This window comes from Salarias fasciatus, chromosome 12, assembly GCF_902148845.1.
Source record: "Salarias fasciatus chromosome 12, fSalaFa1.1, whole genome shotgun sequence".
NCBI classification, from domain to species: domain Eukaryota; kingdom Metazoa; phylum Chordata; class Actinopteri; order Blenniiformes; family Blenniidae; genus Salarias; species Salarias fasciatus.
Genome location: NC_043756.1, coordinates 29,829,082 through 29,848,690, shown reverse-complemented (window position 1 = coordinate 29,848,690; position 19,609 = coordinate 29,829,082). Strand labels below are relative to the sequence as shown.

Here is a 19,609-nt window from a genome sequence, read left to right as displayed (position 1 = left end):
ATCTGCTTGCTGATCTACAATATGCCAGCTCTCTGTTTTATGAAGCGCGAGTATTGGAAGTGTTATATCTTGTGTGAGATCAGACAGAAACCTGCACGTCTGCTCTTGTGTGAGATCTTATCTGGGACCCTTTGGAGCTGAATTTCAAGCTTCAGGAACGGCCTCACAAGCTCAGCGGCTCGAATTAAACAAATACGGCAGTAAAATGACATATTACGGCAGCACAGAGACTTTTTATCCAAAGCTGGAGTGGATTTTAAGCAGCGAATCCAATGATTGGGTGCAGTTCAAATGGATAAACCCTCGAAAACGACCCTGAACTGCAGTAAAAAGTAACTCATGACTATAACTGAAGCTTGTAGCCTATTATTCCACAAAGCTTTTCTTTACGAAAATGGTTATGGAGCTGCTGTCTCTCTGTCCAGTCCCCTCTGCTGTTGACGTCAGATGGAGCTTTTGTAATAAATGTTTACTGGATGGTTAGCATCCAGATGACTCCCAGACGAACGAATCGGGTGAACCACCTCCACTGTCTCCTGTCGAGGTGGAGGAGTAGCAGCTTCACTTTAAGTCTCTCCTAGATTGCTGAACCCCTCACTCTATCATGAAGAGCGATGCCAGCCAGCTGGAGGAAAAAGATTAATTCAGCTGCTTGTATCCTCAATTTCATTGTTTGACTGTGTCGGAGAGGGTGGGGGTATAGGCCGACTGGTAAACAGAGCTTTGATTTACAGCTCAGCTCCTCTTCACCACAGCAGTCCAGTATGGTACTCTACTGCAGCTGCCCGTCCCAATCTGGAACCAATCTCACCATCCCCCCTCCCACCACCCCTGAATGAGGACAGATATTTCAGCTCCTCCATCTGAGGAAGATGCTCCGGTGAATCCGCATTGTTCCCCCTGTATCTGAGGTTCAGCTATCGGTCTGAGTCTCCTTTCCAGTTCCCCCTGCGTAGACTTTCCCAGCGAGGCTGGGAAGTGTGATGGGATTTCAACTATCTTTTAATGAGTCAATCAGTCATTAGTGCCAACTCTACAATACAGCTTTGCAAACACTATACATTAGTCGATGCTGAAGTGGCTCCTCTTCTTTCGAAACTGTCATCAATAACAAATCTCCACTAAGTCGCCAAACATCTTCAAGGAGCTTTTAACCTTTTCAGACTAAGAAATCCAGCAGCTGCTCCATCAACAGAATCCTGCTGCTAGTCTGTGTTTTATAGAAGATCGATGTCCTCCTGTTTCTTTTGGTGACAACAACTCATTAAAGAGGCCAAACGTGAATATCTTAAATCCTTTAAAATCAATCACTGTCCCAGCAGCCACTGCAGCAAACTTCAGCAAGCTAAGTTAGAACCAGTCTAACGGAATACCTGATGCGAATGTTAACCTGATGGATAAAAGTGAAAACTACTGGATCTAGAAGCAGCCAGATTAATGTTTCACTGTGGAGAGAAGTGGCTAAACCTCCATAAATCATTATAAATAGCATCTGCTGTGGACACTCAGGGTTCTGGACATGGTTTCTCCCCTGCAGGTGAGCCTGAACATGGACGACGGGCGCTCGCTGGGTCTAATGATCAGAGGTGGAGCTGAGTACGGTCTGGGGATCTACATCACCGGGGTGGATCCTGGATCTGCTGCCGATGCCGGTGCACTGAAGGTAACTCATCCAACCTTTAGAGGGAATCACCAGTCTGAGATGAAAAGACCCAAACTCTAACAGTGAATTTGAACAGATTGACACCATTGCCATACGAGGGGGTACCCAAAAGTAACCGGAATTTGGTCAGAAAATAATAATAATAATGAGTTTCGACTTCTGGCCGTCAGATGTGCTACAGGTAAGCCTCGTGCACATCTGTGAAAAGTCCGAGCTCCCAGAGTGACACTGACGTCTGTCACGCGCTATTTATAGTAACAGAGTGCAGCTGCGCTCTGCGATCTTTCCAAAATGGCGACATTGCTAGAGCAGCGCGTGAACATTAAATTCTGCTTTTTGCTGGGAAAAAAACAGCAGCAGAAACACTCAGCTTGTTGCAGCAAGCCGACAAGGATGACGCTCTGGGGAAGACTCAGGTCCATGAGTGGTTCGGGGGTTTGAGAAGGGCCAGATGTCGGCGCGTCAGGTCCGCTCAGCCGTGAAAACAACGCTGAGCTGCTTCTTGGCTGTCCAGGGTATCGTTCACAGCGAGTCTGTCCCTCCAGGTCAGACTGTAAACCAGGACTACTACATGGAAGTCCTCAGACGCTCCGTGAGGATGTGAGGAGGAAGCAGAGCGTCGTGGCGGAGTGGAGCCGGTTGATCCACCACCACAGAGCGCCAGCGGACACGGCGCTGCGCCTCACGCAGTTTCTGGAGAACAATGGGATAACTCTACTCTCCCATCCGCCTTATTCGCCAGATGAAGCCTCGAGTGACTTTTTCTTGTTCCCCAAGTTGAAGAAGGAGCTGAAGGGACAGCGATTTGCAGATGTGGAGGAGGTGACAGAAAAATCACAGCCGGCCCAGAATCGCACAATTACGCACGGGTGTGATGACACATTCGTGAAGTGGGAGACACGGCTGGAGCGCTGCATTCATGTAGATGGAGATTATTTTGAAGGTGACGGTGATGTTTTATTTTGAAATGTTAGAAATAAAAAGTTACAACCAAATTCCTGTTTCTTTTGGGTACCCCCTCGTATTTAGCCAGAACCTTCTTGTATTAGCTAAGATCTCGGCCATGTTTGTTTGAGTAGTGCACATTTTTAACATTTGATTTTAATGTCATGTCTTAATGTCTGAGTTATTGCTAATAGTGATATACTGCATTTGTCCTATTCTTTGAATTGTCTTCTAAATCTCAGATTGAACACTCTTTTGACGAGAAGCATTCTGCCGTAGGCTAACATCTGCTGTTTTGATGAACCTGTTGGCCTGCTAAAACCATCTGCTACCTGCATGACGGCCTCAGAAAGCCCCGACAGGACCGTCAGAGTGCTTTATAGCCATGTTAAACGGGCTTCCAGGTCAGCTCTCTGCCTCCACAAACAGGCCACTCGCGTCCCGTGTGCTATTTTCTGTCCTGCCCGAGGCCAGCGGAACTGAAGCCAGTGTTTCCTACCTGTAAACAATATAGCTTTCATCGTCAGATCACACTGTGTCCTACTTGGAGATAAAAATAAGACATACAGCTACATTCTCTATTAGTTCAAACTAATTGGGACACCTGGATTAAAAAAAAAAAAGCCTGGGAGGAGGGAAAAAAGCATGAAAGTCAGAGGAGGAAGAGCATAACGGGGTGACATTTCTCAGATTCTTTGACGCAGAGAACTGAAGAGGTAGCTCTTTCTTTTTTTTTTTTTTTAAAGCCGTGGAGAATTGGCTGGTCATGCTGCAGAACTGGAGACTTTCACAAAGAATGAAAGAAGAAATGAAAGCAAGAAAAAAGAAGGAAGAGCGAAGGAGGCGTACAAAAAGAGCTCCTGCGGATGTTTTCTCTTCATTCAGTCTGCAGTCAGCGAGAGCTGCGTGTGGAGGAGGATGAGGAGGATGAGGAAGAGGACGTGGTCCGGGTGCAGCACGGTGACTGATCCTGCTATTAGAGCGGAGCAGCAGGCTGACAGCAGGATGTTTATCCTCTCCTGGAAACACCATCGCTCTTCTCTTGTTTACATGCAGCTTTCTCGCTGTCTGACAGCCTGGTGCCGGTAAACATGATGGAGGGGAGCTGTGGCGCCGCGGCGGGTCACATGACAAAAACACGCTCATCAGACAATGTGTCTTCAGCCCTGTTTTCATGACAACGCTCTGAAGTGAAAAGAGGAAACTTTTTAAAAGAAAACGTTGATGGGAGCCACTAAAAAAATGTGAATTTCCTGAGACACTGCTACTGTGCATGATCACCACTGCGTGTAGATGGACAATAACAGCAATGAGAGCCGTTTTCAAAAAGCTGTGTTTTCAGTGGCTCCGATCACCGTTGTCATGTAAACTTACACCCAAAACTCAACAAACGTTTGCTGTTGTGTGAATGGCCCCCTTTTTTGGCTTTTGTTTTTCATGTGGAGTTTGCATGTTCTCTCTGTCTGCAGATGGGATTATGTGACTTTCTGAAACTGGGTTAAACTGGGAGGCCGTCCATGTTTTAGTGAGAATAGTCTCTGCCTCCTTGTGACAGTTAGCGTCACATTTCATCTTCTCTATTTTAGGTCATTTTATACCAAAACCCAGGATGAACCTTTTTTGCTGTCATAAAGCTCAAAGCAGCTAAATAACCTCAGCCACAGTTTGGAAGTCCATTCTTCAATATTCCTGAACTCAGCACAGCTGGAAAACTAGTAGATCCATCAACCAGAATGGCCTGAGCTGAAAGTCAGATTACTCATTAAGAATTTGTGCAACACAGCGACAGCTGCTGTTTTCCATTCATTACTTTAAGAGAATGAAACAGTCGGCCAGATGCATTAGAAAGTGATATAAATCTGCTCCAAATCCATTCAATTAGAGGCTGCTTTCTAACCTTGGAGGGGGGCCCATGCCCAATCAAAAATAAAGACGCAAATCAAATTTGAGTCTGAAGCCGTTCCACGGGCTCCATGTTAGATTTCAGCCTTCTGACTTCTAACGTAGAGGACAGATCTGCTTTCGCTGTGAGAGCAACACTGCTTTCTCGGTGCGTGTGTGTGTGTGTGTGTGTGTGTGTGTGTGTACAACTTGATCTCTAATTAGTGTCTGCCCCTCTGCTGCTGGGGGGGTCGAGTCACAGATTTGTCTGTCACATCCAGAGTGGTGAAATGTGTGTTTGGCAGACTGCAGAGTTCTGCCATGAAAAGAGCATCAGAGGACGAGCCTGAGCCAATCCAGGGCAGATATTCGGGAGGAGACCACAGCCGAGTAAATCTGATGAATCGCAGCACACGGACATCCCAGGAGGGTTTATTTGTGGCATGACGAGAGGGAAACACTGGCTGGGAGCTTGAAAAATGCTCATATTTGTAAATGCAGACATTGTTAACGGCTCTACAACAGAAGGTTTATACTTAAAAGTGTCTCTACAAGTCCAAACATTGCAACAGAGATTAAAAAATACATTTTTAAGCTGCAAAATTACACAAACGAGTTGCAACATGAGCACAAGGAAAAAAATAACACACAAATGCTAAAGTGCAAGCACAGATGCAACTGATGCAACCAGTAAATGAAAAAGCTTTATATATATATATATATATATATATATATATATATATATATATATATATATATATATATATATATATATATATATGTTTCATTGTTATTACCATCTTGATATATTAATTAATTATCATTATTATTATTTTTACGTTGGGACTGTCTGGACGTAAGTGTGTCTGTCTTTGTATTGTCGCTGTATTTTTTGTTGTCTAGCTTTGTTGTTTATGATTCTCTTCTGATTGGGATGTCTGTTGTTTAAATGTGAAAATAAAAAAAAACACCTTGAATACAAAAAGCTAAACCTCCAAGGCAAAACCTCAAATTTGTTGCAACACAACACGATGCAAACGAACCAACAGAGATGGAAAAATCAGATGGAATAAACATTGTCTTTTATGTTGGATTATAATCTCAGAAACAATCTCCATCTTTCAAACTAAAAACTAAAAAGTCTTGTTAATTTTTTTCTTTTGATGAACTTCAGACCTTTTACCACATTGAACTTTTTAGGTTTTATGTATTTGAATTTTAAATCTTTTTCTTTTTTTTGCCAGTTTCATAATTTAATTTTGATTTTCTTCTTCATGCCATTCTTTTGTGCTGATCAGTTTTTCGCTGACGACACCTTGTTAATGATTTCTAGCAGCAGCCACAGAGATTAAGAAGCTGGTCTGAAATTACCCACTATCTCCATTAGAAACTATAGACAGATGTCTCCTGACCATCAGTTAACTGGATTGGTTGGATTTTTGCTCGACAGAAAAACATAAGCTGACATGTTTTTGGAGGAATTCTGCGATTTGAATCATTGATTAATCCAAAAGGCAATCATACTTTTAAAAGTTATTTTGAACCATTTTTTCAAACATTGTCTTTGTTGCTCCTATTTATGTTTGAAGAAACTTTTAAACTTTAAAGATAAGCTGAAGCTCTACTGTGAGAGGTGGAGCTTTCGGTTCACCGTCGATCCACACCGTCCAGCTCTATTAGGAACAAATTCTTCACTCTGAACGAACTTCCGATGAAGGAATCTTTAAACGTCATCATAAAGCGTTCAGAAACCTCAGTCTGGCTGCTCCGTCACTGGATCTCCACGTCTTTCTGGATGTGGTGGAAGTCTGATGATATGCTGTGGCTCTTCTTATTAAAAGATTGATCAATCCCCTGTAATTTTCCCATTTTCACAAATATGATTCTTCGCTTGGTCACATAAAACCGACTTCACGTCTCCGTGCTGCTCTCCCTATTCCTCTTTTCATGGGCCCTCTATTATGGAAATGATTACTCGCTCTCTAAATGATGGCTCAATTCCCAGCTTCTTTATTCAGCCATGATTAAAAAAAACACTCACTTCTAAACAGCCACAGACCAATATCCAAATTACCCTTTATATCAAAGATTTTCATACAGTATATCTTTCTCCTTCTGGTCTGGTTTTCCATAAGTGACACTACAGAAAGTGCTTTAGTTACAGTTTGTAGTAATGTTTTCATGGCGGCAGAGTAGAGTAGTAGGCAGGAGAGTATTTGGTTCTGGTTGTACTAGATCCATCATAGCCTCTTTAGTAATGGGCTCTAGTCTTTGCTTGGATTTAGTTGTGTTGTTTTATGATTTGCATCTTATCTAACACAGAGATCTTTTTGTGTTTGTCTAAATGGAGAAATGTCTTAACCAGAAAATCTATCCTGTAAGGTACTGCAGGGTTATGTTCTGGGTCCGATTCTCTTCTTGCTGTCCATATTCCCACTTGGTCAAGTTATTAGAAGCTACAGTACTATATATCATGACAGGTGTCAAATTATTGCCCACCCGGCTAAAGACTCCTTATACAGTAGGCCATTGAGTGGAAAACTGCTGAAACGTCACAACAGAAGCTCCTCCATACTGAGGGTCATCAACCTTTTAAATTAATAGATCCACATGTGGCAGCAACATTAACAAATTCAAAGAAAAAAGAGATGAGGCTGGTGGGAAATTACAAATATTCTGGCTAAAAATTGTCTAACACGGTATCGTCAGTTCAAATAAAGTGTAAATAAAAACTACTGGGAAAATCTATTTTCTCATCAAATCTGCTCTCTTCACCTCCAATACTCCAATACTCAGTTAATCCAGACTTCAGTCAACTCTAGATCATCTCAGGCCGATCTGGGGAAGACAGTTAATCTGACAGTACCGTCTCTGTGTTGTAGGAGAAAGCTGGAGTAGACAGAGAGAACATGCAAACTTCACTCAGAACAACCGCATTGTGAGCAAACAGTGCACACCACTTCACACTGTGCCACATTCCACACAACACACGTTTATTTTTATTCTACGTTTAAAAATCTGTGTCAGTCATTTGAGCTGTTCCTCATTTTTAGCATTTTTGGTATTTTAGCAGTTGGACTCAGGATTTGAGCATCTGAAGTCATTTTAGTTGTGTTTGGCATTTTCTGGCTCTTATTTTTGCAGATTAGTAAATGAGCTGTTTGATGATTTTAACAGTTTTGTTTTAAGTTTTTTTAAATGTGTTAAAGTAACCGACAAATTTAGCCGACAACAGATTTAATCCTAACGTACATGGATGAAGTAGAGCGCCTCAGATTGGCCACTGGATGTAATCTTTATAATTTTTTTAAGCTCTTCACTCCCTCTCTCTCTGTGACCACCTGGAGGTCTAAAAACTGCCCCTGCTGCTGAAAATAGCAGTTTGCCCTCCCGCTAATGTAAAGGACAAACACAAACACACACACGCACACACACACACACACACACGCTTTATTTCACACTTCATCATGAATGATCAATGAAATGCATCCCATAGATCACGTCGGCGGCAGGAGGAGGGAGCAGGACCCCGGCTCGGGGACGGGACGATGAACGGCCTCCTCCATATCCATAACACCCCGACCGCGGTCGTTTTTCACCACATCATTTGTGCAGAAGCTAATTTCGACACGCGGGAGCAGAACGGACGGCGTTAGGCGCATACGTTTGTGAATAACCACGTAACGCTCCACGTCTCGGTTGTGGACTTCACCGAAGCTTCGTCACGGGCCGAGAGGAGGAGGAGGGAAGTCAATAAGTAATTTGTGGTGTAATACAGTGAGAGCAGCGTTTTCTGCTGCCATCAGCACTCCCTCTGTTATTCCCTGCCCTCACGCACGCTTCATTTATTACATCCACAAAGTCTTCTTCACACACCGATTGCACACAACTAAGTGAGCGACCAAATCAGGCAGAATTTAATTACGCCCCGTCACCGGGTCCCCTCTGAACAGGAACTGAAACCAGGCCGTTAGTGATGGGAAATTAAAAAGCATGACTCTTAGCTAAGAGCTTGACTCTCACAATAAATAAAGAAAGTAAAGAAAGTCTTTGGTTTAAAGAAGTGCTCAAACAGTTTAACTCAGAAACGGTGGTTTTATGACTCAGGAGGGTCTCCGGTTTACCAACAGCTTCACGTTAGGACAGACTGTTACAGAAAGGCTGATTGAGACAGGAAGGGAAGGCTTTCGGCTCCATTTTCATTATGCTTTCAAACTTTTTGACTCTTTGAAACAACTCCTTCTCTGTGGAAATAGGGGAAAATGCCACTTTTCTGAAACACTGCTACTGTGTGTGTGTGTGTGTGTGTGTGTGTGTGTGTGTGTGTGTGTGTGTGTGTGTTAGAGACGTTGGTGCAGTTTGAGCCCTTACAGTCACTTTTTTTGTGTTACTCATTCTGAACATTTTCATGTCTTTGACTTTTAGGATTTTAACAGTTTTGTTTTAGTTATTTTAAGAACTGTTGATAACGTATTAGTCTGTGAACTGTAAGAGACAGTATAGCCAATGTATCTGTTTCCAGTCATTGCTGGAGCCATTACTGTTTTGTTTTTGGCTTTGCCTTTTTTTAGAGATTTTAGCCATTTTTTGCAGCTTCATCTTTTGACGTTATTCTCGCAGTTTTAGTTGTTACAGACAGTTGTCTACTTTGACAGTTAAGCAAGTGAGCTCTCACTTTTCCACTTTCCACTTTTTTTACTTTTTCTCTCACTGTTATCTGCTAACAGCTTCCTGTAAACCTGAGTTGCGTCAAGTTTGTATTTAAATCACTGTGATTTTTCAACTTTAATCTCCTCGTTGACTCAGAGACGCTTAAATTCACACTTAAAACTGGACGTAAAAGGCTCAGTCGGTTTTGATGATGGTAACCTTTGTGTGATCCTCTGTGTGGTTTAATCATGAAAGACTCACAATCATTAAAAAATGGCCCGTTTCACATATCAGAGACTTCAGATGTGACTTGGATTCCATCCAGAGGGAATAAAAGCTCAGCTGTGCCCGTTAGCCGCTGTGACAGGCTAGCTGGAGCAGAACCAGACTCTGTTTTAGAGAGTAAGCTCCCTCTGGGGACCATGAATATCCATATCTTTTCATCCCGTCACTCATTAGAGCTGCTTTTAGCCTCTAATGAATGCATAAAGTCCCTGTAAAGCAGGGGGGAGGCAGCATCAGGGGCCACCCAGCACAGTCTGACCTCAGGTGGACCGGATCAGTAAAGTGACTGAACAGAAACCTTCTGACTTTAATTAATTACTTCATCCTTTTATAAAACCTGCACTCTGTTCAAAGAAATGCAGACTCAGTGTTATTCTTTTTTTCTGCTTTCTTCTGTTAAAACAAACAAACAAACCCTGTTCTCTCATTAGGTTCCTATGATAACAGTGTTTTTAATATTTTCAATATTCATTTTTGTCAGAAACTTTGAATCAAAAATCATCTGTACAGATCCACATTTTAACATATAATATTTGTTTCTTTGTTGTTTTTAAATGTGAACAATGTTGAGTGAGTTCTTTCATGAAGTTAGTTTCCACTGAAGGGTGATCGGACCACTGATTGTAAACTAAAGTCAGTGTGTGAGTGAGAAACAGACTTCGCCAAAACACTGGTTTAAAGGTCAAATGGTAAATATGGTTTGGACTTTAGATCCAACTGATCAACTGTAAGAACATAACAATGAGCTTATTTCACAACATGAAAGTGCTTTAGTTTCATTGCCACTTTATTTCCTTTAGTCTATATTGACTGTGCGTCTGGAACAAACATTACAGATAAGTTTGTTATATTTATTCTCATATTTTTATCAGATTGTGAAGTTTAAAGTTTCATGGGTTTTAAAGGAAGACAAGATAAACTGTCTTTCTCATCATTTTTTATATTTCAGACTTCTCAATACTGCGGCCCTCTATAACTGAGAGCTCCGGTTGTGCTTTGCAGCGATAGGCCAACAAAGGAAAAGTGGGAGGAGCCTGAACCACAGAAGCTGAAGCAATTGATTTTTCAGGACTGGACCATTAGGGATTCTGGCCCTGTGTGTTGATGTGTGTGTGTTGTGGCACCCTGCAGACACACCAAAGAGTGGAAAAAGTTTCCATGACCTTGGATTCCTGCCTGCTTTTAAATCTGGGGCCTGAGGTTGTGATGGAGGCAGAAAAACACCTGTGAGTCCCGACTTAAAGCCCTCTGACCAGAGGCGGAGCGTGAGTCTCAGTACAGAGGGGGCGGAGCATTCTCGACGGGCTCTTAAGATAGTAATTTTACTATTCAAACAATCCCTCATCCTACCATCAAACAACACACTAATGCTCACTTTTATTGAGCCAAGCAAACCTCTATGCCTCAGAAAGCAGAATAAAGTCACAAACCAGTTCACAAACTTGTTCTGAAGAACAAATACATATACGCACACACACACACACACACACACACACACACACACACACACACACACACACAGTCTTGTATTTCTATCCTTGTGGGGACCGTCCATTGACTCCCATTCATGTCTAGCCCCTAACCCTGACCCTTACCCTAACCCTAACCCACACCACAACAAAGCCTAACCCTAAAGAAATGTTTTTGCACTTTTACTTTTTTCAGTAACAACAACATGGTCAAGAAAACACTGTTTCTCCTACTTAGGACCGGAAAAAGGTCCCCACAAGGCACGTCGTTCCACGTTTTGCTATCCTTGTGGGGACATTTGGCCCCAACAAGGATAGAAATACAAGAACACACACACACACACACACACACACACACATACAAATGCAGCCTGACCGGTTGTCAGTCTCAGAGCGTCCGCTGTCCATGGTGCTGAAAACTCAGATAAAAAGTCACGGGCTAAATCTGTACCATCTTTGATACAGCTTAAATATAAAATGAACACAGCTGGTCTAAAATTACACAATCTATTCAGATAGATAGAGACACATTATCTTTTGGAATTCACGTACTGTATATTAGATAAAAATAGACTCTGCAGTCTCTTATAGTTGAGAGCAACACAAGGCACATTCAAATAGTCAGGTGTTTCAGACCACAGCATTCTGATAAAGATAATGTTTTTGAAGGTTTCACTGACTCACCAGTGGCTCCGATGTGAGGTTTTGGGTAGTACCGCTAGCGGCTAGCATAGTGTTTAGCATACTGTTTAACTTCCCTCCGAAGAGTTCAGATCAAGTGCAAAGAAAAAACGTGTTCATGCCGCACAGCCAATCAGTGCTGCTTACAGCTCTGATGCATTCATGGACAGTCGTAATGTAAGAATTGGCAAATTGGAGCCCACAATCATATGCGTATACCTTCTGGCACACACTGCACATTTTATTATAATAATTTATTTCCGAGTAAATGTGAACACATCACATGAAACGGGGCCCTATGACCTTGTGGGCCCTGGGATGACCGCCCCCTTGCCCCCACTCTGGCTCCGCTACAGCCTCTGACATCAACAGACACCAGCTTCCACTTCCAAACGGCCTCTCCTCCAGCCAAACCTCACCTCAAAAAACATTCCTTTCTCTGATCCATCCATCCATGAAGTTTTTGCTGGATTATCGGGAGTGTGTCAGGTCATGTGATTGTTTTTCTGAAGACGATCAGCTAAACTCCACGAAGACAGAAAGAGGAACAACATGAACACCGAGTACAGACTGAAAGTCTTCAAGAACAAACGAGCCTCAAGAGATTTATTTCTAGATCAGAGGTATGAAACGTATGGCTGCAAGAGGAAAAAGAAGAAAGAAGAAATTCCACACGCACACAAAAAAGAATATATTTTTAATAAATTTGCAGAATTTTCAGGAATTTTTTTCGCATTGAAGCTGAAAGACACTTTCACAAAGACAGTTATTCTCTGTTATTTATTTATTTTTTTAAATTCGTTTTACCAGTGCAGCTCAACGGAGATCTAACTGAGCTGTATGTGGCCTCTGAACCAAATCATCTCAGGTGAAGCAATGAAAAATTCAGTATTACATGACCTTATGATCTTCAGCTGTAAAAGGCCTTGCTCTGTGTGTGTGTGTGTGTGTGTGTGTGTGTGTGTGTGTGTGTGTGTGTGTGTGTGTGTGTGTGTGTGTGTGTGTGTCACTGTGTAAAAACCGCTGACTGAGTGAGGTTTGTGTTATTGACTGTCCGTTCAAATGAGTCACTGCTGGTCAAGTTTCAGATGTTGATTTGTAATGCTTTAAACCGACACTAAGGAACTTTTCAACCTTAATAAAACATTTTAATATCTTTTGTGATGATGCATCGACTTACAACCAGTTGAATGACCCCTCTGTGGGCGTCAGTATTGCTTTCACTTGGACTAAGCAGCTGTGAGGAGGGTGGTAGGAACCCTGCACACTAAAAAACTCCAAATGTGCGGACTGCTTTACGGCATGTGTCACATCATGATATAACATTGTTTAGCCACCATTAGATTCATGACCTCGTCGCTATCCATCCTTCACACAGCCACTGGAAACAAATGTAGGTGAGTTCAGTCCGACAGCATGCCACCGGGAGCAGCATTTTACCACGCCACGCGCTAGTCCTCATGGGAACTGTAGTATTCCTTCAGGCAAAACACTACCGCTTTTGTCCACTGGCGCGGCCAAAATCAACGAAAACTGAAAGTTCCTTAGTGTCGCTTTAATAAATGGAAATAATCTGTTCATGAAGATGCTCTATAATGTGGATATTACTGGAAGACGATACTCTATAATCCAGATGTTATTTGGAGGAAGATGCTCTATAATCTGGATGTTAGAGGAGAAGATGCTCTCCAATCTTGAATCCAGACTCCTGATTACTAAAAGCCTGGCGAGGAACGTGGGATGGAGGAGTCTCGTTATAACAGGCTGCCTGACTGCCTCAGCACCACAGAACCTCCTCTAATGTGAATAAATAGCCTGTTCAGTCCCACAATGAGACAGCATCAAGAGGGTCAATCCGGGAGGGCCAGAGCTTTATATCAATCGCCGGACAGAGGGGACGGAGGAATGGACCCCATCTGTTGAATGTCACACAGCGTGCAGCTGATAGCAAACATCTCACAGCTCCGGACATTCATCTGTTTCTCCTTATAAAGTAAATTACCTTCATCGGCAGGAGCAAATCCTACATCTCATTTAGCCGTGAGTCAGAGCTGGCCACAAGTGATGAGTCTTTCTGAGTCACCTGCTTTTTCTCCTTCACATTTGATGGGAACAAGGTTCTGTGAGCAGAAGTTGGACAAGTTCAGGTGTTTCTCCACATCATTTAATTACATTTCTGCTAGCTCAGGTAACGTCACATGTGACGTCATGATATCGCTTCTTCATTTGTTTACAAAAACCCACAGAAGAATATGTCTATTTTTCCTATTGTTTAACTGATATTTTGAGGCGACATTTATGTTTTTGCACCAGAGAAATACATTTTTCTCTGAAAGACTTGCATGTACCTCAACTTTGTTAGCATTAGCCTCATGTTAGCAGCTGTCAGTGTTACTCGTTGGCATTTCTGATGAATTGTAACAGAACTGATGTCAGAAGTGGATTTCAGCCAAAGATACTTTGTTTGTCTCAAGGTGCATCGCAAGTCAATTCCTGAAGTCCTTCAAGAGTGAACGAACCACAGACATGTTCACACGTCTGATCATTGCGTTAGCATTAGCTTTACCTCTATGTCAGATGCTGTTTGTGTTACTTTTTTGTTAGGAGCAGTTGTGTAAATTCAGTCGCAGCTCCACAAACCAGTAAAATAATTATTTACGTTATTTACTTCTTGTTAGAGCTCATTGGTTTGACTTGATTTTGACAAACTTTTCTCAATATTTATTAATTTTACATTCATCAACCATGGCGTAATGATTCGTTTTAAGCTATAAAATATTGTAATATCTCATGTGGAGACTTGGTTCATGCTGGCACTCAGTAACGAGGGCTGCACTGTATCACAGGTGGGAGACCAGATCCTGGAGGTGAACGGTCAGAGCTTCATCACCATCTCCCACGACGAGGCTGTCCACATCCTCAAGACGGGCCGCCACCTGCTGGTTAAAGTGAGGGACGTGGGCCGCCTCCCCCACGCTCGCACCGTGGTGGACGAGACCAAGTGGGTTAGCGGTCCGCTGATCGCCGACACCAACGCTACGACCAATCCCAACACTGCTGTGGCTGCTGCCCTGAACCACCCCAACACCAATGTCAGCGCCGGTATCAACCCAACCATGGTCCATCCTGGAACCCACCCTGCGATCGAGCCGACGGTTCATCCTGTGGTCAACCCCGCGCCCCAGTCTACGGTCCACCCTGCGGTCCACTCTGCGGTCCATCCTGTGGTCCAGCCTACGGTCCACCCTGTGGTCCACCCTGCGGTCCAGTCTACGGTCCACCATGCAGTCCACCCTGCAGTTCACCCTGCGGTCCATCCGAGTGTCAGCTGCAGCACCAGGTAAGGACATGACTCTGGAAGAATTGGTAAAGTAAATGCTAGAACTTTGAGAGAAAGTGGAACGGAAACAGTCTGATTTTTCTGTTTTACAATTTGCACATCACGGTACTTACATGCACAACATTCATGATCCAAGCTCACTGTGAGTCACGGTTATAACTAAAAAACATATCTGCCTTGTGTTTGATCACTTCCTCCACCAGTTCTACATTTCGTGCTTCCATCAACTCACTGAAGTCGACTCCATCCGATGGTTCTCATGTAAAACGGATCTAAAGGAGGCAGAACCTTCATCTAAAAGCTCCTGCTGGTGTTATCTTCTCATAATGGGATACGAGTGGCTGTGTTTCTTTGGGAGTCCACGATGTGTGAGTGGGGTATTGTGTTGGACAGCTCCACTGTGGTTCTCCCTCCTCTCCATCTGCCTCTCCGACCTGATGGAGAGTTTTCTGGGGGAGGACGTTCAGCAGCCAGCTGCTGCCTCAGAAATTAGACGCTCTCGGCTTCATTATACTCCCGTTGCTCAGGGGCTTTTCTTATTTTTTTTTCTGCCTCCGGCAAGCCTGAAGGTGTTTTTAATGCACTACAAGCAGGAGAAATGAGGAGATGTGGAGAAAACCATGCTGATGGTTCACAGTGTGGATCTAAATCAAAGTCTACATGGGCAGGGAGGGGGTATTACATAAAACAACCAAAAAAAAAAAAAAAACCCTTAACAGTACATTGAAAAAGGAACAAAATTTGTTTAAATACTATATTTAATAACTTTCTCAACATTTTTTATAAAATCCTATAAAATATTCAAAATACAAATGAATAATAAATACAAAGATTTCCTAGTAGTAGTATTACAATGTTCATGTTTATGACTAGAAATGATTGAAGCTCAGGGTTTTCCAACAGTGTTCACAGGTATTTTAACTCATACTCATATTTTTTTACAGTGTAAGATGATCAGCAGCACAAATAAGAGTTAAAATGTGCTAAAATTCTGATTTGGTTTGTTTTTCCAGCAGACCATCTTCCGCCAGAGCGACGCCGGTCCTAGGAAAGGTAAGAAAAATTCAAAATTCGATTCTAAAGCTATCAAACATTCTGAAACTGTCACACACTCTAAAGTAGAAACACACACACACACACACTCACACACACAGACACAGGGTCACCTCTGTGTGTGCAGCAGCTAACAGCCTCATTTGGTATTCAGAGGGTCATAATCGCTCCTGCTGTTGCTCTAATCGAAGAAGGTCGAGTTGTTATGTCTCACCAAGACAAGGAGTAATAAAAAGCAAGAAAAATGTCAGAGCACCTCAGTCAAGATGCGCAGCCCTTCTTTCATTCCCCACTGAATCATCTTTGGGAGGATTCAGTTTCCTGGAGATGATTCAGCGAGAAGCAGTTCAAGGGATTCCTTTTCCTATTGTGATCAAAGCTCTTGACATTTTCCTTTTGTACGTCTTTACTTGACTGAACTCAAGCTGAAAGCCTCATAATCAGCAGCATCAGTCCAGTTTGTCACAGCCGTGATGGTCCCACAGTTTCTAGTCACTTCTCTAAAAGGTAACAGTGTGATTTTCCTCACACAAAAAGAAAATAAGTTTCTCAGTATGTAATTCTTACTGAAGTGAAAAGTAGATCACGTTAATGCTAACGCTAACAGTCACGTGAGCGCTAACAGTTGGTGATCTGAATGTTTCTCATACTTGCTTGGTTTTCAAGATTCCCCACCATCCTGTAGCTTAAAGCCGTGTAACAGCAGGTTTGGACCTTGCACTCAGAAACCCCCTGTTAGTCCTGCATTCATCAGAGGTTGGAGTTTCTACACATGCAGCGCATTCATAAGTGATGTGCATTTCTTAACGTCAGTCTCAACAGCTGGTTGATGCTAGCTGCTGAGCACTGTGGTGGATTCAGAGAGCCGTCAGTCATGTTGAGAGAAACAGCGTCAAGCCACAGAAGTCTGCCAATGTTCTTTGACAGAGTCTACTAAGGTGAATTAACCCGAGTGTCACGCAGCTTTGTGGAAAAAAAGATTCAGGAGGGGGGGCTGAGAGCAAGCTGACATGTTGAGGCAGGAAAACATGCTTTTAAATTCAGTCTGAGTAAAGGTGCTTTCAGAGAGCCGTGAAACATGACAGAAAGACAACCGAGACACACCGCTACATATAAATTTATCAGGAACAACAAGAAACAGTGATTTGACCAGTGTTGTTGTCAAGACCACCTAATCTGAAACTGAGCTGAGACGAAGACCAGAGCGTCCCAAAACCAAGACTTTAAAGAGCCAAGACCAAATCAAGACGAAGATCAGAGCATCTCAAGACCAAGAAAAAACCAAGACTTTAAGGGTCTGAGATTGAGTCACGAACAAGATCCTGAAAATATGGCCTTTGGACCAAGACCAAACCCCAGATGTGTCTTAGTTATATCTGTCCAGGCTAAAATGAATATAGGAGCAGTGTGGTAACGTGCAGCCTGCCAGTCAATCTGTCTTCTGATTGGTTCATGGATCTCAACAGAATCTTACACCAATAAATGGGCCTCAAATGTGTTATTTTTGGAGGATTTTATTTATCCCCAACTTTCACATTAGAGGGTTATGAAATCCTCAGACAAGTTGCCTGAGGGGCCATCTTTCCCTCCACCCTCCACCCCCGCCATGCATCTTTTAGTAAGCGATCTCCATTGGCAGCTCAAACAGCGAAACTACATGCAAATACATGCAGAGAAACCAACACATTCTGCATCAAAGCTTCCACTTTAATTAAGCAGCTATTCTTCAGAAAAGGTTCCCGTTTCTGCGCCCCGGGCAGGCGAGGACTAACGAGCTTTGTAATTTAACATCGGATGGGTGGCCACGTTGATTTAACGCACGTTCAACAAGCAATTGAGACTGCCACGGGCAATCTGTTAATGAGCAAGGGACATGAAGGAGGAGCACCGAGAGCTGAGGAGCTTCTGAGGGACACAGGTCTTCATCGTTTGTGTCTCAGAGACTCGAACCTGTTCATCACAGGACACAGCAGGTTCACATGACATCTTTTTTAAACACTTCCAACATTTTAACGTGTTTCAATGGATTCCAGCAGGAGTCATTGATTTCTACTCATTTCAGTTTTTGGTGTAAAGGCCTTTGTATGCTTCTGCGTCGCAGCGACGCAGGACCTACGCCGTTGACGCAGCCCCCTACTCAGCCCCGACGCTAGGGCTTGACACACACCTCCCAAAAATCCTAACCACGCATCGTGTCGACGCGCGGTGACGTGAACGTCGAGGGCTGTGATTGATCCGCTTTCACATTGTTTATAGAATGTTGTAGAACAATATACTCACTCCGAATGCTTTTCTGATCCGATCAGTGCTTTGGGAGGAATTTAGATCCAAAATCGAGTGGCAGACATCCGTATACGGCTAGCAGACGCCGCTCCTAAAATGACTTTAATCGTCCAAAAAGTCATTAGTTTCACCAATATTTCATCATGTTCCGCTCACGCCACTCCTCCACGACAGCCCGGTGTCGCAAGATATGTCATATATGCAGTTATATGTTCGGTAAGAAGTGCACGCGTGTCGAGATATCTGTGTCTCGGTAAGCCGGAGCTACAGAAGCCGCATTGTTGTTGTGACTGACGATTGCAAAACAAAGACACCGCCACGCCCGCCTAGCAGCTTGGCGGTGAAATTGCAGAGGAGGGTGTTCCCTTGATGCAGAGGCAAGATATGCTCAGTGGCGGCTCAGGGTTGCCGGCATAGGGTTGCCGGCGTAGGCTTGCCGGCGTAGGAACGGCGTCACCATGACGGAGAACCGTAAATCAGGCTTAAGTTAGATTACTCCTCAGACTAGTCTCCTGACACATTTCATACTAGTCACAGACCTTTTTTTTGTTGTATGTTGGTTCTTTCCTTTACTTTGAATGTTACTAGTTTAGAAGTTTGACAAGTTTCAGTTGAGTTCAGCAGTTATTTTTGACACATTCAAAGCTTGAACTACACTGGTGTTTGGTATAATGTGACACTGGAGCAGCGACTTGAGGCAGAATGATGATAAGTTTTAATTTCAACACAGTAGGGCTTTTATTATAAAGCACAACAAGCACTCTGGACCACTCAAAAACATGACTGCATGCGGGCCGATGCCCAGGGCCGGCTCTAGGCATAGGCGAACTAGGCGGCCGCCTAGGGCGCCACGTCCCGAGGGGGGCGCCGCGGTCGTACAAGGGGCGCCACGACGCTCTGTGTTCCGTGTGCCCCGCTGTGCAGCGGTCCGACGCACTGCGCTCCTCGTCCACGGCGCTGCCCGAGACTGATTGATATCGTTCGGCATCACTCCTGAGCCCCCCCCCCCGCTCAACAAATGTCGGGACCACTCAAAAAACACGCTCCCAAGGGGCGCTCGTCTCGGGCTCACCTAGGGCGCCTCTGAAGCCCGGGCCGGCCCTGCCGATGCCACCCCCCTGGCAACCCCCCTAACTCCCGGTCTGACATGAAATAAAACTAAAACAACACAAATGACGGTAAAGTGGCAACAGCACACAAGAGCACAAATACTGAACATAACCAATAATACAGGAAACACAAATAACCACAAATAACCCCGAAACGCGGCCCAAAACGGCCCAAACAGAACCCCCCATAATGCCTTGCGGCTCCCAAGGCACAGTTGGTTGGGGCAGCGACCTCCAGTGGCTCCCACGG

The 19,609-nt window shown here is 43.7% G+C and overlaps 1 protein-coding gene across 1 annotated transcript in view; it reads left to right on the top strand.

The window, feature by feature from the left end:
• The window catches only part of LOC115398638 (whirlin-like), a 76,591-nt gene that overhangs the window by 40,223 nt on the left and 16,759 nt on the right, over window positions 1–19,609 (top strand). The window contains exons 3-5 of the mRNA XM_030105505.1: window positions 1,538–1,663; window positions 14,421–14,667; window positions 15,918–15,967. Coding sequence (XP_029961365.1) covers window positions 1,538–1,663; window positions 14,421–14,667; window positions 15,918–15,967 — 423 coding nt within the window. The remainder of the gene's footprint in view (window positions 1–1,537; window positions 1,664–14,420; window positions 14,668–15,917; window positions 15,968–19,609) is intronic.